The 23,453-nt window shown below is 40.3% G+C and overlaps 1 protein-coding gene across 2 annotated transcripts in view; it reads right to left on the reverse strand.

Annotated features, from left to right (window-relative positions):
- The window catches only part of alk (ALK receptor tyrosine kinase), a 487,049-nt gene that overhangs the window by 260,729 nt on the left and 202,867 nt on the right, over positions 1-23,453 (reverse strand). The window contains exon 3 of one of the 2 annotated variants that reach the window (XM_049596824.1): positions 17,241-17,393. In XM_049596824.1, coding sequence (XP_049452781.1) covers positions 17,241-17,393 — 153 coding nt within the window. Of the gene's footprint in view, positions 1-17,228; positions 17,394-23,453 lie in introns of both variants that reach the window. The other variant, XM_049596823.1, reaches the window with a different exon arrangement.

Genomic DNA, 23,453 nt, shown 5'->3' on the forward strand with positions numbered 1-23,453 from the left:
ATGAGGTAATTGTGATGTTATACGGGGTAATTACGTTGCAACATCAACAATCAGGGTAGTAATATATTACTGAGACAACACAGCATGTAAAAAGTGAGGAGACAAGTGTAGTGCCGGCGCACTCCGCTCACCTTGCTTTTATAGTGCAGGGCAGTTCATTAAAGAAGCAGGGTCGAACACGGGCCATTCACTGGATTATTGACAATCGCCTTGGTCGTCTGACGAGATACTTGACAACAAAGACGGAGGGAATGCAGCAAGCCAATTGGGACCAGGGCTTCAAGGTTAGAGGGTGTATTAAAAACTGGTCTTTCAACACCTCTTGGGTCTCCATGGTGCAGTAACTTCTAGGCTCCGAAAAGCCCTCAAGGTTTCATCATTGATTTAAAGAGAAAAGCAGCCTTGGTTAATCTATATCAACTCATTAGCACTGAGTTATCAAGTGAGCTGGTGTTTCTGAGAAATGAAGGTTGAAAGCGAAAGGGCTGGTGGGAGCCCTGGGGGTCCAACTTCAGACATAGAGCTTGCCATTCCTCTTGACATGTGTGAACAAGGTGCATTTCACAGCTGTCTTTCACTTGTTGCTCTACTAGTTGTCCGCTGGCTCGTCTATACTGCTGAATGATTATATTGACCTGAAGTAGGTGGAGAGCATGTGTATGAGGGGGTGATGTGCAACAAAGGTCATGAGCTGAATTCAAATCTCTAATCAAACAATGTGGGCAGAGTTTTTAAAATAACATACAACATGCTCTGTCTCCACGCTGTTCAGTACAGTATGAGTCTTCATAACATCCTATTGTGTAATGTTACAGCACAGATAGATAGAGCGCCCTATGAATTCCACAGTGCATAAAACACGGACAAATCGAGGAACTTGACAATAAAATGGAATGAGCTGCAATCAATTTGTAAAAATTTGGGTTTTTCCTACTCTTAAAAGCGCTTTTTCACAGCACCGAAGCTGAATGAACATAAAAAAAAAATGTCACAATACTTTGGCTTACACTGTTTCTCTGTTCTCTGCTCCCTGTAATGGTTTTTCACCAACAGCAGGGCTCAGCTCCTCCACACATACTGGGGCCAGTAAGTTACGTCGGGCAGTAAATACAATCAGCCAGCTGATCGGGCTCATCTGCCAAGACTTTGCTCTGCCCGCACTGTCTACAATGTTAGTGTTGGCTGGTTTGACCAAGGTGATGCCAGTGATGGTGAGCTAGACTGCAGTCTTTTTCTAGGTCAGCCAAGCTTGATCAAATCCTATCCTCCTTTGCTTCTCAGGTGGTCCTGAGACAGCGACTGATGTTTCTGCATCAAGCTAGCCGGCACTTGCATCTCTGTGGTCAAACCAACTGCCAATAAAGTTGGAGTTCCTTGTATGCTGACCTTTAAATGCATTTAAACAGCCCGCGATACACATATGACTACATCTGCTTTATAAAATTAGGTGAGAACACAGTGTAAATACGTGAAAGAAAGCTTCATTAGAGTTAATTTACAGTAACGTTACCTGTGACCCTTTTAAATTTAAAGAAACAGAAATTTGACCTAACAGCTAAATCTAGAGCAAAACAATATGAAGCTCAGATGTGAAGCACTTTATTTTACAAAAGGATGGAGTGTTTTGTTTTATAACTGCACTGAAGGACTTTCTTTGACAAAAAAATAGAGCAATGTTGCGTTATATTAGAGGCTTGGGCAGTATCAAATTTTAATACCTTCATATCTTCCTAATATTTTACCACGGTATATGATATATGAGGGTATGGTCTGCAGTGTTACCCCCAATGGGATTTCTAAATACACTGATATACCATAACACTGTGATACCACCAAAACCTTACATTCATCGAATCCACCGTGTTTAGATGCTCTTTGTGATGACAAAATGCGTGTCACATTAAAAAAAACAAAAAACAAATCTAGAATAATTAGAACAGATTTCATAGAGTCCTATATGGCCGACTGTACCTCAACAACTGTCAAGTTGGTCAGAGGTGCAACCGACCTGAACATTTTCACCCACAGAGGTCAGTGCTTTTACTCCATACACGATTCAGTTTTAATGCAGTGATCCGTCTAGTTACCTGGCCCTTAACCTTCAACACGAGCTGAGATGTTCTCTTGTTACCATACTAATCGGAGCATCACCTCTCTCAGAATAGCTTCCTCTGTAGTAACCGCATTTCCCTAAGGGTATACTCCGAAGAAGAGGCTTTCAAGTGTAAAGTGCATTCCTCTCATTAACCCTTAATCTGGAAAAGGTGTTCTGGCCTTCTTTGCATCAAACAGCTACAGTGCGCTGTACGTTAGTGTCCATTATCTCCTCCTAATCTCCTTATAATGACTAACTGATTCCCTACTGTTGAAATGTGCACGCACAGCACAGGGTGCACAGTGAACCGGTGGCAAAGGCAACAAACTGTCCCTATGGAAATAAGTAAGTGGCCTCATTATACATTTAACTTAAAGTGTTTATATCTGTAGGTACATTCTTCAGTGACATTATTCAGAGCACCTTTGGTTCCCCAGGTATGAGCAGCACTTTTAATAGCATGTCCTGGTTATGAGAAGAGACGAGGGGGGATTTGGAACTGTTGTGGCGAGGATATATGGAGAGACTACGGAGCATAAGCCTGAACATATCAACGATGCAAGAAATATCTATTCCTGACTCGGTTTCAATAAAAACATTTTTCTTCACCAAACAGCACAGAAATCATAGCAGAACTAAATAAGATGGGGGGAAAAAGGTAGAGATAAAGAGGTGGGATGAGTTGCCATTTTCTCTGATGTGAAATCACAAACATTTAGCTCCCTCCTGTTTGCGGTTAGCCTTCACTTTTATAATACTTTTACAATATTCTAGCAAATAGCTTGACTTTCTTCTGATTGTGCAATAAGATCTAATGTCTTTGCGATCCCTGGTATCCTACAAAGTTGTGTTTGAAGTTGTTGGAGCTTGAATTGCTCCCTTAGGTTTTCATTAAATTACTATATTAATGCAGAAGTGAGCAGAGTGTGTGTAAGTTATATCAATGCACTTTTTACAAGTACTTCGGCCGTTCTTCCATCTCCATATGGACCTGATTATCAAATATTGTGCATTAAGAGTCAGACCACATTTTAAGCATCTTCCTGCCTCTCCACATGTTTTATTGTACAGAACATTGCACAAAACACTGAAAACCATGCCCTGCATGTCTTTGCCCTTCAGAAGGGAGGATATGTCTTCGGAAACATTGGCTTGTTATGGACAAAAGGTCATGGGTCAAAAGTTTCACCGACTAACAAACAGTGCTCCCTACATTGCTTCAATCTGTGGTCTGGGTTAGCCAAGATTTGTTTCCTACTTGTAAGACAACTCCTCAATTCTTAATGCCTCGCTGTTCTTATTTTAGTCCCAGACAAACACAGGTTCGACAGGCCAAGTATGTTGCCAGGGAGGTAGCCACTTTATCCTGTGTCCTGTTTTTTGCCATGCTTAATAGGTCAGGTTTGCAGATGAAGAAGCCAATCTCAAAGCACAGTCCTGCTTCAAATGCCAGGGCTATTATGTTCCAGGTCCAAAACAGATAAGTAGGACAAATTGCCTCTCATCCGAAGTAATGGTTCATAATTATTTGCTCAGATAAGAAGGGTTCTGGGTGCAGAAAAAAGGCACTGGATGGCTTTCGATGTCTGCGTGGCAAGTGGACCATTGATCTGCCCAGATGTAATTTCATTGTGTAGGGGTGAAAGCAGTAGTCACAAGTTTTCTTTTGGCTCAGAAACTTTGAGGAGCTTTTTGTGGAGCTTCTATTAAATACAGATCACCTGCAGTGTTCTTTACCAATTTATATCTTCTAGACTGTGCAAGGACACAGTCAACCCAGGCCTTTATGAAAGGGCTCAGGAGGGTGTTCCCAGAAGGCCTCACTGAAGCACTGCAAAAGGCACTTTAAAGTTTGTGTGCAGCTATGCTGAAGTGCCCACCAGCTGCAGCCTTCATTTGCTCCATGTTGCTGCTTGCTCTTTCTTTCCAAAGAGCAGATATGTCGTGACTGAGCCAAAAACAATGGTGCCACTTCACAGTTGGTTGAAAAGTGAACTGGTGAGGAATCAGCAGCAAGTCGTGCTAGCAAAGATAGCCAAAAAGACCTTGTGCCAGCCAGCTGCACACAGTAAGTTCTACCTTTCCTGTGTGTGGAGGTTTTTGTATGCCTGTGTGTAGGCTCTGTCAACCACGGAAAGATCTATCTATCTATCTATTTTCACCAAATTTAGCAACTGAAGGCTGCAAAAGGGATTCAGTACCCAATACCATCCTAGCTGCTCAGCTTAAGGGTATGGTAAGAAAATGAAAAATGAAATGGTACATAGATAATACTGACATGCTAACATTATTAGCGCCAGCCATTGGCATTTTACAACGTATAAATTAGCATAGCGATGAGCGGAGATTTCCTCTGTTCATATGAAGCCTGGATAAATCCCGAAGTGTAAATTCCTGAAGGATAAATCACACACAAGACTTATAATGCTATTTAAGTGGAGGCTTTACTGTCTTCACAATTTGTTTCTTTTCTGTGAAATACAAGTAAATACAAGCTTCGTTTTCACTGAGGGAAATGGTGTCAGTATACAGAAACTGACAGGAGGTCTGCGTCACCGCGACGCTGAGCATGGTTGGCGAGTTCAACACTGTGTAAACAAAGGGGGTGTTTTAAAAACACCCCCATTTTCACAGGTAACTTAGCCTGTCCCTCCCGTCACAGGAAATAATGGATTAATCCTGGAAAGCGATTGATGTATCACTTTTCTCCTTATGAAAGTAACACAGGGATTATTCGACCAATGAGAATTTGGTCCGACGAGAGCATATCGACGAAATAATCAACCAGTCTACCAAGAGACTACAGCCCTACATTTTATTGCACATACACATAGTAGGTGCTAATCTGTACTTGTAAAAAGGAAAACAACACAGAGAAAAAAACATTTTTTCTGTTTATTTTGTCTTGAAAGTCACAGGTAGACCAGTTCTTGACTTCTTCCTTAACAATGCTACTGAGGCACAGGAAAAGACAGAAAAGTCAGAAAACTGTAACAACGGTCGCTAAACTGTAAGGGATTACTTTGCCAAGTATATGGAATGCATAGAGAATGATGACGAAGGCAAACAACATTGTGGGTGACCAGAGGGACCCTGTTGCCTCCTCATTTTAACTGTTGCCATCTGGCCAACAATACTGCACCAACTCTATTCACTAAAAATAGATCCAAGTTTTCATTTGTTCCACAGACCTTTAAGTTTTATACAGGAAATACAGTAGTACCCTATCCATTGTGCACTTTGACCACTTCTCCCTGGTCACAAAAGACGCCACCGCTTATTGATTTTCTATTTTTGGAGCTGTAACATTCAGAAGAAACGCTGTTGGAATACATGTACCTTTTTGTTATTCAGAGGATCACATTCTCAGACTACAGACTGCACTCTGGGCACAGAGGGAGCAGCAGAACGTCAGATGCAATGAAAATAAAACTTAACTATTCATTAATTCATATAAAGAAGGCTGTCTCCTAGAACATCAACACTCTTATTTTAAGGTATGTTCACACCGGACTTTTTATTTTTTTCGCTGTCGCTCGGTTCGCCCCTTTGATATCGCTTCATCGCTCAGTTGCAATCACTCGTCAATGTGGCAGAAATCAACAGACTCTCTTTTTCGCTTTGATGACGTCATTGAAGCGATCAGGGAATTTCAGGGGGGGGTTCTTGACTGTCATGATATGTCAGCTTCATTAAAAGTATTTATTTGAAAACAAAACCATTCATACGGTCAGTAAAAAACCATTTTGTTAATAATAAAAAACGAATCTCAACAGTGACTGTGCCAGCCGGCGGGACTGCGGTTGAACCACTTCCAATGTTCATTCATTCATTCAGTCGCGTGTTCAGTGTGTGTGTGTGTGTGTGTGTCTGTGTGCGTGTGTGTTAGTATGTCAGAGAGGAGGAGTATCAATAAAAAAAAGTTTCCACTAATTGTTTCGGTGTTTATTTCTTTTATTCTTATTTTTTTATTAAAATGCCTAATATAGCCAACAATATTATTACCAAAAGTTAATCTAATTTATTATTGTAGAATGTATTTAGCAAATCACCACTTTCAACTGGAGACACAGTGCAGCAGCAGCTTAGCAGCAAAAAGAAAGAAAAAAAAGGCATTATAAAAAGCTGACAAACAGTGTTAATTAATTGACATGAGACACTGGAGAGGTTGTCAGTCCTATTCTATAGTCTAATTTTTTTTTATTTTATCATAACTTGTCAGAAATTATTCAGATGCATTTTTGGTGTGCTTCTGAGCACACGGGCAGCATAAACAATGAAGTTACATATGTTGCGGCGCTTGGAGGGGCGCTGTAATCCTGGCGGTCCTTAAGCGCCATGGACAGCGCCAATGCATCTATCACTGCAGCGCAGAGGCTCTGATGCCTGAGACAGAGCATGTGAGTGGAGTTGGAGCTGCCTGGAGCGAGGAGCGGGAGGATTTTGTATGTATGTGCCAAAATAGGTTAAAAAAAAAAAAAAAAAATCATAATTTCTTCGTCTTTTGTGTAATAAAATATTTGTAAATGAAAATGTATGCTTTGGTATACTTTTACAGAGTTTTGCAATATGTATAGCCTACCTATATATCAAAATGTATAATTTTCAGCTTTTTATAATTATTCATTTTTATACTTCCGCAGTCGGAGGTATAAATGCTCAGAAGTCTAGTGTGTTTCATTTTTGTAACTTTAAGGGCCCTATTTAGATGGTCTAAAACATTTTCAGACTGTGCGCCATGGCGGAGAGTCTAAAAGGGTTGGACTTACTCTGTGAATTAGTCATGGGTGTGTTTTGGGCGTATTATTCAATAAGCCAATCAGAGTGTCACCTCTCATTCCCTTTAAAAGAGGTGCACGGTGGAGAGCTAGTTAGATGGCGGACCTACCAACTGGAAAGAGTGAGCGTTTTACAGCTGAGGAGACGATAAATGTATCTCTGTATCGACTGTCCCGTCACATCTGATGTCAGATCAAAGGGGATTGGCACCGTTTGGCACGTTTGGCACGCGTAATGGAAACCCAACCTGATTTGATTAACACAGCTGCAATCTAATAAGTTCACATCCCTCTCAGCCAACCACAAACAGCCACAGCATCAAAGAGGGAGTATATATTCAGCATCTGTCATCTTAGAAAAGTCAAAAGAAAAGAAACAGAGTGAGACTGCGAGAGAGAAAGAGAGAGAGAGAGCGCGCGCACGAGAGAAACTCTGTCAACAAATTGTAAATTATTCAATTTATTTTATTTTAACCCAGGAGGTTAGAGAGCCCAGCTCCATCTCCAGCATCCTGAACCCCCCCGCCTGAAGGTGCAGGAAGGGCTGGTCCCATGGCTGCACCCGGGCCGTCTGGCTGCGCTGCACGATGGCTGCGGAGCTGAGGTCATCCTCCTCCTCCTCCTCCTCCTGACAAGATGATCTTCAGTTTTACGTTCTGTTCTTGTGTTTATGTCATAATAAAGTTTATCAAACATTTTCACATCTTTGATTTTGTGATTTAGCCTACATGCCAAAATGATCACAATTCATTTGGGAAAGACAAGTTCATTTTACAGGCTATGCATCATCAGCCCGTGGAGGTCTGCTCGCAGTTCCATATATTTGGACACTGCAGCTTGGACCTCCCGGATTATGATGATCATTATTACTGCGATTAGATCATTCTGATTAATGACTGACCATTAAGACGTGTTTCTGATAAATATTTTAATGTGCACAATACTAACCTTTCACATTGTAATCATATTTTTATTTGTTATCTTTTGCATATATGTGGCTGCTCCGTGTGTGTCTGAGCAGAATGCACGCGCGTTGTGCACCCACCTAGAGACGCATATTACTAACTTGTTTAACAGCGAAATACTGCGCCGTTGACTTTAGACCAGGTTTTTGTTCGTCACTGGCGCATTTGCTTTTTACGTCATCTAACTAGCAACATGCCATGACTGCGCCTGACCACTCCTCATTTTTAGACCAATACACCCAGAGAAGCGCAAGTTCATTAGCTAGTTAGACGACGAGGGCGCAGGGCGTGAAAATGTCAACTGTGCCTGCATCTAAATAGCAATGACACTTGCGACATGGATTATGCGCCCTCCGCCATCTGCTTTAGGCCATCTAAATAGGGCCCTCTAAATAGGGTCCAAAGGCTTCAGAAAACATACAAGACACATACAAAGTCATTGTAAGAGTACAAAGTCATTGTACATTCTACAATAATAAATTAGATTAACTTTTGGTAATAATATTGTTGGCTATATTACACATTTTAATAAAAAAAAAATAACAATAAAAGAAATAAACACCGAAATAATTAGTGGAAACTTTTTTTTTATTGATACTCCTCCTCTCTGACATACTAACACACACACACACACACACACACACGCACACACACACACACACTGAACACGCGACTGAATGAATGAATGAACATTGGAAGCGGTTCAACCGCAGTCCCGCCGGCTGGCACAGTCACTGTTGAGATTCGTTTTTTATTATTAACAAAATGGTTTTTTACTGACCATATGAATGGTTTTGTTTTCAAATAAAGTTTTGCAATATGTATAGCCTACCTGTATGTATCAAAATGTATAACTTTCAGCAGCGCTCTGCTGCGGTCGGAGGTATAAATGCTCAGAAGTGTAGTGTGTTTCATTTTTGTAACTTAAAGGCTTCAGAAAACATACAAGACACATTTTTAGTAAAAGTCATAGGAAGAGAAGCTTGTAGGTTTTATCCAAACAGAATTATTTGCATTATGAAAACCGTCTTGGCGGCTCTAGGACAAGTGCACTTACATTGATCACTTCCATAAAATAAAACAAGAAATTGGAGAAGATTGAAAAAAAATGTTAAAATTAAATTAGGGAACTGATCACAGATGTATTGTGTCTGTGTGTTTTTACATCTATTGTTGCTTTTAATTTGCAGCTATACTTTTAATGAAGCTGACATGTCATGACAGTCAAGAACCCCCGGGATTCCGGGGTTACGGCAGCCAATCAGCGTTGAGCTGCAAGCGACAGGACCCAGCGAAATACCGCTCCAGATGAGATTTCTCATCTCAAGCGACAAGCGAAAAATCGCTGTCGCTGTCGCTCGGAGCCCGAGCGATTTTTCTCCTGGGCGAATATACGCTCAATCGCCTGTTTGCATTGACTTTGTATGTAAACTTGTCGCTAGCGGGAAAAAAAATAGGTCTGGTGTGAACACACCTTTAGAATTGTCATTTTTCCAACCTACTTTAAATAAAAGCGGCTGTGTATGAAAATTGCACACCCTGCAATGGGTCTAAAAGTTTGCTTTCACTTTACTCTGTAGCAGCTGCCCCACTAATCCATTGATCTGATCTGATCAGCTCTGATCAATCCAATAACAAACTGATTGACTAATGAATTCTCCACCCCTGGACTCAAAACAAACAAACAAACAAACAAAAAAAAAAAACGACTGAAGCTTCCATCTGTGCTGCCTTCAAGAACCATCAAAAACCTCTGAATTCAATGAGGGGGCACAGAATGATCACAAAGGGACATATACACACACACACACACACACACACAGAGGAACAAAAAAAAAAAAAACAGAGTCTGCTGATAATGTTCGTTAATGATACCTATGTAGCACCTTCAAAGCCTACAACTATTGGTAAAGCTACTGTTCTAATGCAAAGAATGAAATCTACCCCGTCAGTGTTTGCCTTAACATTAAAACCACTGTAGGATAAGAACATTAGCTTCTGTTACCCCAAGCTCCCTCTACATTTTGCCTTTTTTATCCTGAATCCCATAATGTTCAGCCCCCCTAAGAAAATCCAGATGACTCCCTGAGTTGGCAGATGACAGACAGCCCTGGGGCCACTCTATTACAAACAAACAAATCAACGGCTCCAGCAAACAGCGTTCTACTGGATATCTCTTCCTGCCAGTCAGCTCCAAGCTCCAACTCTCTATGCTTCTCTATTCTGTGTGTGAGAGCGAGAAATCAATGTGTAATCATATTCACACTTTCTTTTGGCAGGAGACATTGGGGGCAGACATGGAATTGAGATGACCCGCTCTGTGCAGAGAGGACACAGGAGAAGCCAAATACATTCACATCATTTTCTGTCTTTGTTTCGCCTCTTCCACAGTGTCCTGATTCTAAATCTCTCTAGACTGTACTCGACAGAGGTGACTCACTTTCAATCAACTCGATTAGTGTCACAGAAGAAGCATTTGAGATAGTTATTGCATGTTTTGATTAAGTAGATGTGTATTCCTCGAGCTTTACCTCCCTCTGCAGTTGCTGCTGTGTGTCACCACCTGTTAGCCAGCCACGATAGAAAAACACTCTCACAGTATAGGGAGCTAATGTGTCAAACTGATCCGTGATTACTGCTCTGATTTTTCTTCATCCAAATGTTAAGCATTGTCTTTTATGCTAAGTGCCTTGCCAAGGGCACCGTTGCCTCATGCTGCTCTCATTACTTACTTTACCCAGAGCACTAATGTGACTAACCGCCCCCACGTATCAGCCTGAGGGGAGGAGGCCGGGGACATCATGATAATGACTGACAATGATTGCATTGAAGCCACATTTAATTTCATACATTTATCACAAAAAAGAAAAAAAATAGGCCATTTAATCATAGCCAACGTGCAATGGGATCTACATGATAAAAAAAAGCCAGTGGGAATGAAACCTTTGTCCCAGCTGTGGTAATGCCATGTTTTATTCTTTACACTATAAAGGGCATTAATTATCCATTGGTGGGTATCACTATATAGGCCTACCAGTGATGGAGGATGTTTTCAGATCTTTTACTTAGGTAAAAATCAGCAATACTGTACTGGACAAAGACTTTGTTACAAGTGAAAAATCTTTATTCAAAATCATACTTTTGAAAAAATACAAAGTATTAGCTTCAATGCTCAATGCAAAATTCAGAGTACATTAAGTTGTCTAGACACAGTTCTCAACATGGAGGTGTCTGAGCTGGCTGCTAGCAGCTAAGGTTGCTGACTCCATACGCAGCGCTAAACAATGGCAACAGTGTTGACAGAGCTAATGGTGCTAACCAGGGGAAGAACTGGAGGGTGGGTGCTGCCCTTCATCGAAAATCCCTTCCCAATATCAGTGGTAACCACCGTATGAGCGTATACAAAGCAGCTTGCTAGTGGCACACACATATGCTCTAACATGCATGCGGGACCGGACTGGCTTACAACAACAAACCACGGAGAAGCTCAGGTTACAACACACATTTACAACATTTATTCTCTGCTCGGGACACCAGTTCTCCACTTTATCGTTCCATCGCAAATAGTGGTTTGCTGCTAATGTTCTTAATGTTGTAGAGAAAACCTTTTAAGTACCTAAAGTGAAAGTACTCTTTATAAAGACTGGCCCTTTTCAGGTTCATTTATATTACTGTTGTATGACTAGTGATGCATAAATGTGGAGTAGAAAATACAATATTTTCCTTCTAAGATTAAGTTGAGTAGAAGTATACAGGAGCATAAGGGGGAAATACTCAAGTGATACACAAGTACCTAGTGACATTCCATCTCTGCTGCAAGGGCATCAACTAAAAGCACTGTTAAGTAGGCTTAGACAGAATCAAGGTTATTACAGTGTACTGTGGTATTTAAAAATCTAGAAAGTATGATTTCCATTACAGCCAAAAATCCAGATGCTCCTCTTTCTAATAAACTAAAGCGTTAATTGCGAATAATTAATAACAGCCATATTTAACGCGCTGTTTTTGGTCGTGTTAATCTCATTTTTAATCTCTAACTTTACTGTTTCTGTATGCCACAGAGTTGCCTTTTATAAAATCCATCTGTAGGCGTACGATTTGGCTTCTTTGTGCTTGAGTTGTGGGAGAGCTGCAGCGCTACAGAGCAGAGCCCAGCATCAGCACTGATGACTGTCCCCTGCAGTGGTGGTCTGCTCACTCAGGAGCCTAAGAAAACCTGTCTGCCCTAGCACGCAAGTATCTGACCTCCCCGGCAACCTCCGTGTAATTTTCGGGACAATCAGGGCAGGATTCAGGATTCAGGACAACTGCTTGGATTTCGGGACTGTGCCGCGCAGTCCCGAAATCCAAGCAGTTGTCCTGAATCCTGCCCTGATTGTCCCAAAACTTACACTACAGCAGAGTCTGGAGTAGTTATTGCCCGATAAAACATTAAAAACTGATCATGGTGGTTGTCAAGCATCTCCCACCGGCTGCACATTGGCTGCAGCAGTTCCTACATGAATTATGGTTGTTGTAGTTTGAAGAAGAGAAGACAGCGCAAATTGCAGCCGCAAGGACAGGGAAAGCGCAGGCAGCCACAAGAAGGAGTGATTTGCATGTTGCAGTGCAGCCTCTTGTTCTAACTGTTCAAAACTGTTCTATAAACTGATACAGCTGTAATGAATGTACCAGGTGTCTTTTATTTTGTTAGCTTTTATTTTTTATTAAGTTTAAAGGACAAGTGCACGTACATTGATCACTTCCATGAAATAAAACGAGAAATTGGAAAAGAGGAAAATAATTTAGAAAATTGTTAAAATAAAATTAGGGAAGTGATCACAGATGTATTGTTTCTGTGTGTTTTTACATCTATTGTTGCGTTAATCTGCAGCTATGCTTGTAATGAAGCTGACATGTCATGACAGTCAAGTACCCCCCTGGTGGTCAAGACTGAAGGTTGCAGCACTCTTTATTGGGACTAATCTCAGAAACAATAGAATGTAATGGCTAGGTGTACTGCATCTGTGTTCAAGTGTGTTATTGTTGAAAACAATAATTATGACTTTATAAAACTACTTTTTGTAATATATATCAATCTTTTGATCATCTGCCACAATAATGTAATGAATTTAAATGAAAATACCTCAAATTGAGGGCTTTTCTCAGCAATTTTGAGATGAGATTAAAAAAGAGATTAATTAGATCAATTAATTACAGATCATAATTAATTAATCTCTCCATTTTTTTAATGTCCTGGGAGCACTAAAACTAATGCAGAGATGCTGTACAGAGGCGCATGCCACCAGAAGTCAGTTTGTACTAGGGGAACAGGCAGCCGAGCTGACAAAGATAGCGACTGTGAGTGATGGGGATAATGTTACAGGAGTAATAAAGAAGGAGAATATGCCTCTGCCCATGTTTGAGAGTAGTGACACATTTAATTTATCTTGAGATGACTTCTTCCAACTACAAAGCAGATTATTAGCCACATTATTTTATTCAACACATCTCCGCTCCGTCAATTTATTTTTCCCTATCCCCTGCGGCTACACGTGTTATTGTGTCCTCCAGCAAGACAGGCACCTATTTGCTATATTCATTGTTCTGTGGTTCATAAGTATTTAAATCCAGCAAGACTTGTCAAAGTGGACTAATTGGATATCAGAAATACTGCATTGTAGGTTGGACTTTGATATACCTGCTATGACTGCTATCACTAGCTGCTCTGCTTTTACATTTTTTTTTATGTCGAGATGGTATGCAGGTCTGAAACAACAGATCCCGCCAATGCCTGCTCATTGGCCTGTGTTTATGGAGGCTGGACTTGTACCTGATCTCGATAACCTCAGTGATTTGTCAGTTTGCGTCTGCCCAACTTCAAGCTAACTACCAGTATCTCTGGATAAAAGAAACACTGTCCATTTACAGGCTTCAAAGTTGAACATCTTACAGCAGCTGATGAGTTAGATACTGTAGGAAACAGCTCTAGCAATTCCACACATCACAGCCATTAAGTATTCATCCCTTATTTCCATGCCTTTTAAATTGCAAGCGCCAGTGAAATGTGTGGAGACAGCAGCTCGCCCAGCTCAATTATTCAGAACACGCCGACTGTATTGTGGCTAACTGAGGGCTTGAACATGATTATGCACATATATTTCCTTTGTACTCTGTCTTGCCAGCCTTCAATCATGATCAGCTTGGTTTTCTTTTTTTTAAATTTTGTCTTTTGCACATATATATGTGTGACTTTAACCATGACTGTTATGGATGTCCCCTTAAATTACATTGGTTCATAGATAATCTCTTTAATATGTGTGGAATCATATATCTTTAGTTGAATCCCTCCAGTCTTGAGGATTTTGCATCCTTAGGATTAACTCAATAATAATCGTTTTAAAATTTGTTGATCATTTTGTTTCTTAACTGGGGAGTAATCCTGGTTGCTAGGAGAGTATATGTCCTTATCGTATTAAAGAATTAATAGATCCACATCCTAAGCATGTATGGAAATGTAATGAAACAGCAAGAATTATTTTTTAAGGCACGACCAAAAAGGTGATGTGAAAATATTCATACACCAATCAAACACAAAACCCAGCAGGGACACTTTTTCCTGGAAAGTAGCTTCCCCTCTGGGTCAAACTGTCTGTTATGGTTATATTAGGATGTGGAAATGGAGACTACCTATTGTTCCAATGGCCCAAACTTCTGAAACCCTGTTAGTTCGAAAAATGTCCCATCAGACTCTAAGTCTATTTCTCTGACAGCCCGTTATCCCAAAAACAAATGCCTATTGCTCCGAAGTCCTGTTTCTACCTAAATACACACTCCCTGTGGTTAAACAACCCAATCACCAGAAAAAAGGTTTGCATTTTTCATTTCTGCAAACCACAGATACGTTACATGTGTCAACAATGCTGCAGTGAATGTGTGGCAAATTGAATTTTGGTGCATACGCATTTGTTTTTGGGATAATGGGCAGTCAAAAAATTGGCTTTTGGGACAACGGGGTATTTTTTTGGACTAATTGGGCCCTCCGAATTTTGGGCTGTCAGAACTAGGGTTGAAACAATGCCTCGAGTAACTCGAGTAATTCCATTACTAAAGACTAATAAAGATGAGGCTTCGTTAAATCCAGTACAGCTATACAGAGCACTGTGTTTCGCATGGATGGTTACTTCTGTTGCACAATACGCTTGCATTACTTCAGCTGTTGATAGCCTACACAGCTGTAACATGGATGTGAAGCACGGATTGCAAAACAGTGGAGGAAGAGGGACACGAAAACAGCAAGAGACAAAAGGAGACACGCCAAAGAAAACGCCATAAAGTGTCACAAGTGTGGGATCATTACAAGTTGAACGAAAGGAAAATATAGTTCAGTGTGTGCATTGCCAAACAGAGTTAGCATACCACAGTAGCACATCCTCAACACTACAACATCTAAGTAGAAAACATCCAGTGTATGCATGAAGATCGGACCCAACACAACAAGGTAATCTTAACATCACATTTAATTGCATTTAACCTTAATCAATGATTGCTAGCTGAGATTCATGAGGCATGTAAAGAACATACATGTATTAGGGCTTTATAATGGCTGAATAATAACAGAAATCAATGCGGCGACTAACATTATCTGGCAATGTATAATGTGAAAATGTGTATTGCCAAGTTTTGCTGGAGATAGTAGCTACCCAAGGAAAATAAAATGCTGTAGTCAATTTGTTAAAGGCTGAGCTTCATTCATGTTATGTTAGACATACACACACATTAACACTCTCACACTCATTACACACTCATTCACACACTCGCACACACATCCACACCTGCTGTAAATCATTCTCAGACACACACACAGTAGAATACGGAGTCTAAATGCACAAATTGAGTGGAGCAGGTATATTAATTTGGATTGCAGTTATCAGGTGTAAGGCAGCCCGTGACCATAATGAATTAGTCTAAACTACCCAGTCATAGGAACTTTAAGTATGGTGTTTATGAAGGCCTTGTAATAAATATCAATAAAATAATTACTCTTTTTCAGGAAGTCGCAGAGTTGTATTTTTGACAGCTTTGTGCAGAGGGTTCCACCATGTTCATGAACAAGCAGCTGAGTTTACAGACAGCAGATGCATCATTTGATCTGTCACAACTGTTAAAGTGCACACTGCAGACAAATGTTTTAGCAATTAAAGCAATAGAAATGTTAGATTTTCAAAAGAAGGAAACAAATTTGTTGCTCATTGCTCTCGTTTCAGAGGCTTTTCTTATTTTCTCTTTTATATATTACTGCTGTCCTTAAATAAAGCTAATGTAATTTCATGAAAACATGCAGTATTTCTCATGCAATTACTCGATTAATTGCCAGAATAATTGGTGGAATACTCGATGACTAAAAGAATCAATAGCTGCAGCCCGAGTCAGAACAAGGCATGGCATAGTGGAAATATTGTACACCAAGAAATTTACACAATTTATTGCCTGTAAGTAATTTGTTTTCATTGATCTTGATGACAAAGACAAATCAACGGACCTTCTGTGTTATTTGCTGCTGGGTGTTAAAGTGTTTCTATTTTTACCTTAAATTATATAAACCTGCAAGTGATGCCTTAGTCACCGAGCTGAACCAACACACACAAACACATGCGCACGCACACACGCACGCACGCACGCACGCACGCATGCACGCACACACACTCTGACCTCATTTACAACTTAAAGTAGATACACAGGACAGACATCAATCATTTATCCAGTCCATTCACACCAACTCTTTTCTCTAACCAGTCAATATATTTCACTTTTCCAATTTCATCCAGCACTCCACCCATCTGGTCTCAGACTCATGATAGGAAAAAAAAAACATTTAAGGAAATAAATAGACCCCTCTGTCTCCCTCCATTTCACCATCACCTCAGGAGATAAGACGACAGAAACTGTTTTCTCATCTTCCAAGGTATGAAAATGAATGATGCCGGAGGATATGGGAGATTTGAAGGCGGGGGCCTATACAAGATGTTGCAGACTACTGGCTCAGTAAACTATATTCAGCTCTTTACCTAAGAAAACTTTATGAAAAGTAATATCTCAATAGCACTTTAGAAAACATGCTATAATGCATCATTCTTTTTTGTATTCAAATTGGAGGTTGGCTCAAAGCAAGGTTGTTTCAGTGCCTGTTTAGTGTCTCCTTTGATACAATTAAGCTGGTAGTTTAAAGCGAACAGAATAGCACCCCATAATGCACAGCGCCGAAACAGCTTGCCATGACAAAAATGCTCAAAAAGCAATGGGTCATGTTTAATTATAAAGTTCAACATGAGCAGAGATTATCAAAGTATGAGAAGACTGAAAGAAGTTTGTTGAAAAATGAAATTCCCCTGCAAAGGGGGAATGTGATACCTTCGTTCTTACCTTCCTCCCACCCCTGGGGGCTTCCTGCCTTCTTTTCACTTCTCTCATTCCTTCCCTCTCGTAGATCCCCTGCAGCTACTATGGTCCATGTGAACTCTGGGATACCCTCCTGGTGCTGGTCACATGCTCTGCTATTGCCAGGGCACCGGTGATCTGACAAAATAAAGAGGCATTTACACATGGAGATGCGTTTTGCAAGGCAGTAATTATAATATATATTGGGGGGGGGGGGAATCCATGGCTACAGCCTGGGCTTGAGTATCAATAATTCCAAACAGGTTTCACTATCATAATGTAGTAACTAAACAATCCTCAAACTATAGTGAATCTTAAAAGTCCACCTTACTTCTTATTAATCCAAACCCAATGGGGGAAGAAAACTGATGGCATTAGCAAAATGTTTGTATGAGTGCTTCAATAATACCAGGCAAAGATGATTGGAAACATAAAATACAGCCCAAGCATTTCAAAATATCTTCTTGAGTTTGATTAGCAAATGAAACTTTTAATTACATATACTGCCTGGGGGATGGAGGTGTTCAATTGAATAAACAAAATGTTGCCACAGCTGTAATTTTGGTCTTTTCTGATTCAAAGTCCACAGTTTCAAAAAAAGAAGAAAAAAAAAAAACTTCAGTCCAAACGGAGTTTTCAAACTGTTGCACAATCTGCTAAATATAGAGCTTCATCTGCAACTTTAAAAGATCCGACAGTAGCGATAACACCAGGCTTCAGGAGGAAGAACCTTGTCAGTTGGATGTTTTGTATTTTCAGATTAAATGGCCTCATACTTTTGGTTGCACAACATCATTTTATGTCGGCACACAAAATAGAAGCAGGAGTAACAGCTTTAATAGCAGCATCACTCTTAGTGCATATGGTGCATACTTTTTCACTGGGAGGAATGGAGGGAGTTATACAAATGCAGTGTTCATTTAAAAATCGCTGCTGTCAAGGCTAGGGCTGGGTGTAATAGGAGTTAAGGTATTACTGCTGTAATACCCTCCCTAAAAATTTGCTCAGGGAGAAAATTAAGGGTCAGCTCTCCTCCCACTCATCCTCTCTCTGTCTCGATCTCTATCTTTGCCTCCATCTGTCCTTCCCTCCCTGTGGACAGACCTCATGTAGGCTCATCCCTGTGGCTCGGTAAATCGCTGTTTGAGGGGGCTTGGTCACTTTCAAATGACTTCTCACACTAGGCTCTGGAGGAGAGGAACTGGAGTGTTGTATACCCATCTTTCTGTGTCTACCAGTTTCTTCCACAGTTTTGCCTTTTTTATTGTAAAGTGGTTGGAGCCAGGCTGGGTTTAACAGTGGTGGATATATTTGATATAAACAGCGTATATACCCAGCAGTATATTTATCTCTATGGATCTCTCTGTATATCTTTCTATGTCTCCTTCTATATCCCCACCTCCGTATCTATCTTTATCTCTCTATCCATCCATCTCTGTCAAAATCTATCTATCTCTATATCTATCTCTTTAGCTATCCACCTATCCCTCTCTCTTTCTTTGGCTCTATATCTCTATTGTTATCATTAAAAAGCTATGTATATATGTTATCCATCCATCCATCTATCCATCTATACCTATCTATCTCTCTATGTGTTACCTATCCATCTATTATGTATTTATCTATCTACCTACTTCCCTATCCATCTATCTCTCTCCTATGTCTCCACCGATCTCTCTCCCTATAAATATATTTCTCTCTCTATGTGTCTCTTTGGCCACCTATCCCTCTATCCATCTCTATCTATGTCTATACCTATCTCTCTCTCTCTATAAATATCTGTTTGTCTCTATGTCTCCCTGCCTACCTACCTACCTATCTACCCATCTCTATACATTTACCTATCGATCTTTCTATAATGATCTGTTTCTCTCTAAATAACTCTTTAGCTACCTATCCCTCTATCATCTATTCATCTCTATCTATGTCTATACCTATCTATCTCTCTATAAACATGTTTTTCTTTAGATGTGTCTTTAGCTACAAACCTGTGTCTGTCTGTCTGTCTGTCTGTCTGTCTGTGTATCTACCTACCTACCTATACATCTATCTCTGTCTATACTTATCTATCGCTCTATAAATATCTGTTTCTCTCTATAAGTCTCTTTAGGGATCTATCTATCCATCTATAAATATGTTTCTCTCTATATGTCTCTTAAGCTACCTACCTCAGGGCTTGACGCTAACTTTTTCCCCAAGGAGCACATGTGCTCCTAAGTTGAAAAAGTAAGGAGCGCACAAAGAACTTTAGGGGCACAATGTAAATTGATCAAATAATGTGTTTTCCGTAATAAACGTGATGCAAATAGACATTTACAAGCAAAATTATTTCATGAATTTTAATTAATTTTGCTTGTAAATGGGAAAAAAAATTATTGAATGAATTTGTATACAAAATATACAGAAAGGTAAAATCATCAGGTTTTGAAAAAGTATTGCAATTTAATTGTGTTTTTAATGTTGTCTTATATATATTATCTTTGCAATATGATTATCTTATATAATGTTCATTATATGGGGGGGGGGGGAGTATCATGGTTCTGAGGCAGATGTGCCTTTTGTCATTTATAAAAAGATAAATCACTTTTCTATGATACATCAATGATATTTCAATGGTATAAATTACTTATTGACTTATTCATACTTCAAAAACAGCATCAATAAGTGATTAACATAGGGGGGATCAAAATAAATGAAATAAAAATCAACCAGCCACCCTCCTCCCCTGACAAGTCCCTTCGTAAGTAACGAACAGTCCCTAAAGTTTCTCCTCTGATACGCCACATGCCGCCATGGCTCAGCTGTTCAGGTACTTTTGGTACAGTCATGACAACAAGTTATTCACCTGGAGCCGGACTTCTTCGCCGGTAAGCCGTTATAATGTGCAACCGGCGGGATTCGCCATTACTGTTTATCGCCACACTGCCAACATTTTACTCTGTCCGTCACCGCACGCTGTTTGATTGCGTCATCAAAACACGCCGCTATTATTCGGCCTTGCTTTTCACTTATTCCACCGAATACCGAATGTGTGTTTTGTTGCAATATTCGGCCGAATATATTCGGTGCATCCCTACATAGGAGCCTTCCCCCACTCCCCTCACCGCTGCTCTCCTCACTATAATGACTGCTGCGCTGTACAAGTGCACAGATGTCTCAGAGTGGTGGTGCATGTAGCGGAAACGCTGATGTTATTACTATCCTAAAACATTCTCCAGGTCCTCTGAAACTCTGCAGGACTTATTTCCACCCTGCCCAGCAGCGGTACCACGGCGAATGGTCCCTAACTGCAGGGAGAACGGAGCAGGCCTCCCCGGAGGTCCACCGCTTTTCCCGGTCCGTCTCCTCCACACTTTGACTTATTTCCACGCTGCCGACAGTGGGACTATAGGCCTATTCACTGTGCCAACGGTGGCTTAGAAAACCGGCCATAACGCCAGGGCCTGCCCTGCCTGCGAAGCGCAGCACACTGGTGTTTTCTCCTGTATAATTCATATTTTTCTCCCGCGAGCCAGAGCACTTCCGTTCACATCAGACGCGTATTTCTCCACGCTGGTCGACAAGCGGTTCTGCTCCCAGCTGTTGTCTCCGTCACATTTGGGGCTGCTTTTCCATCATGGGTAACTACCCAGCTTGACACATTTGCTCGCGGCTCGCACAGAAAATAGACCAGACGCAGAAATGATCACTGCAGGGCCGGTGGCGGAGCTGCGCAGCGCGGCCGGTGTGGATGACAACATGGGCGCCGAAAGGAAACTGGCTTCACTTCTCGGCGCTTCGAGGCTATTCGCGGCGCTTCCACGGGCGGTGTTGTTCTTAACCGTGTCACACGGGGAAGAGGGAAGAGGGAAGGCGGCTGGAGTTCCTCCAACGTTTGCGGTTATATTATCATATTTTTTTTAATTGACAAAAATATAGGCTGCTTCAGCTGATTTTTTTTATGCTCACATGTGCCCCTAAATATTTTTTACAGTTCACACACACCTATTTTTAGTCGCAAATGTGAGTGAAACGCTCGCACTGTCGAGCCCTGTACCTACCTAATATTTCCATAATGACCACAATGAAGCTATGTTGTTATGCTATCCTATTGTTGTGCATGAATAAACACACACATTAACAAGTGCTTTACTATTAGCATATTATTTATTTCAGGAACCTAACTATACAGGAAAATTTATTTTTTATAAAGGAGAAAACACCAGTAAAATATCACTATTTTAGGTACCATTGGTGTTTTCTACTGTATAAAGATATGTTTTCCTGTATAGTTAGGTTCCTGACATAAATAATATGCTAATAGTAAAGCACTTGTTAATGTGTGTGTTTATTCATGCATAACAATTGTAATACAGTTTGTACCAGTACATGTAACATCAACAATCAACATTTCTGCACAGCTAATTTGTGCAAGTAAACACATATTGTGGTTTAATTCAGCAATTCTCTGCACCACAAAGGTGACAGAGTGAGACTAATGCAACGTTCCTCACAGCAGCATAACTACAACTAATCATGTTACGGCCCATAAATGAAACCATGTGTATTAATACATGCAGAGAACAATAAACCTGACCTATTCCTCCCCAACCCCCTCCTTCCATTTGTGCTTCTTGTGTTTTGTAGGATTCATTCAAAATGGGATTTAAAGATCGCAGGTGGCATTAGGAATTCAAATCAAGCATGTCTGTTAGGAACATTCATGTCACGTCACATTTAAAGATAATACTAATTTCACTTGGCAGTATGGTTCACCTGTTGAGAATGCTTGATGTGGCAGCATGGATTACATGACAACATAATAAATAACACACACTAAGTGGGCTTTTGCAAACAATAAAAATGCAAAATCAGTGCAGTAAAATGTAGGCAGTATGATGGAGCTGATTCATTACAACAGTTTTGATTACTGTAACAGTATAGTTGCTGCTCACAAATGAATGCAGGTATATTCTGGCAGTCTACCTGTCAACTGCACAGAGGGTCTGAAAAATAGGGGAGCTACAGGGTGCTCAGCTCCCCTGAAGGAGACATGAGCTCCCCTGAAAGCCTCATTTGAGAAATTTAGGGTGAGCTCTAAAATATCACTGTTTTGGGTACCACTGGTGTTTTCTCCTGTATAATTATATTTTTTCCTGTATAGTTAGGTTCCTGAAATAAATAATATGCTAATAGTAAAGCACTTGTTAATGTGTGTGTTTATTTATGCAGAACAATTATAATACAGTTTGTGCCTAATAAACACAATGCTGTCTATCCCTGCCCACACTGTATACTGTCTAAACTTAAGGTTGTGAGTTCATTATGGGATGCAACTTAGGTCTGGTCTCTTTAACAAAGTAATACAAAGAACTGCCTGTCCACTGTGCTTTGGTATTATATTGTTTCTCAGCCACACTGCAACCATGAATACTTTTTCAGTTTCCTTATTGCATATGGCTAAATATTCTCTGTATGAACTAAAATGGATTGATAGTATATTTTTGCACTGAGGCAAGGGCATTTATGTATGTGTGTGCATGTGTGCAGTACCCTCCTATGCCCCACACACAAAAAATAGGGTTTCCCCCAAAAGCCCCAGTGCAATTCGAAAACTGCCTGCACCCAGCAGGTTTCTGATGGCTATACCTACAGTTCTACATTGAAGATACAGTACATATATACACGATAATTTAGCCAATATTTTGACAATATTCACAATTTGTATTCACTTTATCAGCCAACAATGAGATGTGAGACCCATTTGAATCACTGTAATAAATTAGAAATGTACTTGGTAAAAAAATGTCCACAAAGCACTGCCAAAAACATACTGAACCTATCGCATGAAAAAATGAAATGTTCAGTCATGTTTAAGGCGTATTTAAGGCTGACAAGACTAGCAGACCAATTTTATCAGATTAGACCAGCAGCTTTTATCACTATATTGTTCAGGTATGGGGTGCTATAGCTACAGTCTATATAGGCACCACAACTGGGAAAACTTACTTTCTCAGCATTTGTTGGACAGTCACACTGTGCTGAGGTCTTGGAAACTTTCCCATATTGTGCCTGTCTCTAAGAAATCACAAGCAATTTCACGTATTGATTTTAGAGCAAGAGCACTCACCTCTTGTGTTTGTAAAAGTTTTGTTTTCAAATTTTTAGTTTAGCCTGTAAAACCCTGATACCACACTTCTCATTGCAAAGCCTGCACTA

The sequence above is a fragment of the Epinephelus fuscoguttatus genome, linkage group LG14, assembly GCF_011397635.1.
Source record: "Epinephelus fuscoguttatus linkage group LG14, E.fuscoguttatus.final_Chr_v1".
Lineage (NCBI taxonomy): Eukaryota > Metazoa > Chordata > Actinopteri > Perciformes > Serranidae > Epinephelus > Epinephelus fuscoguttatus.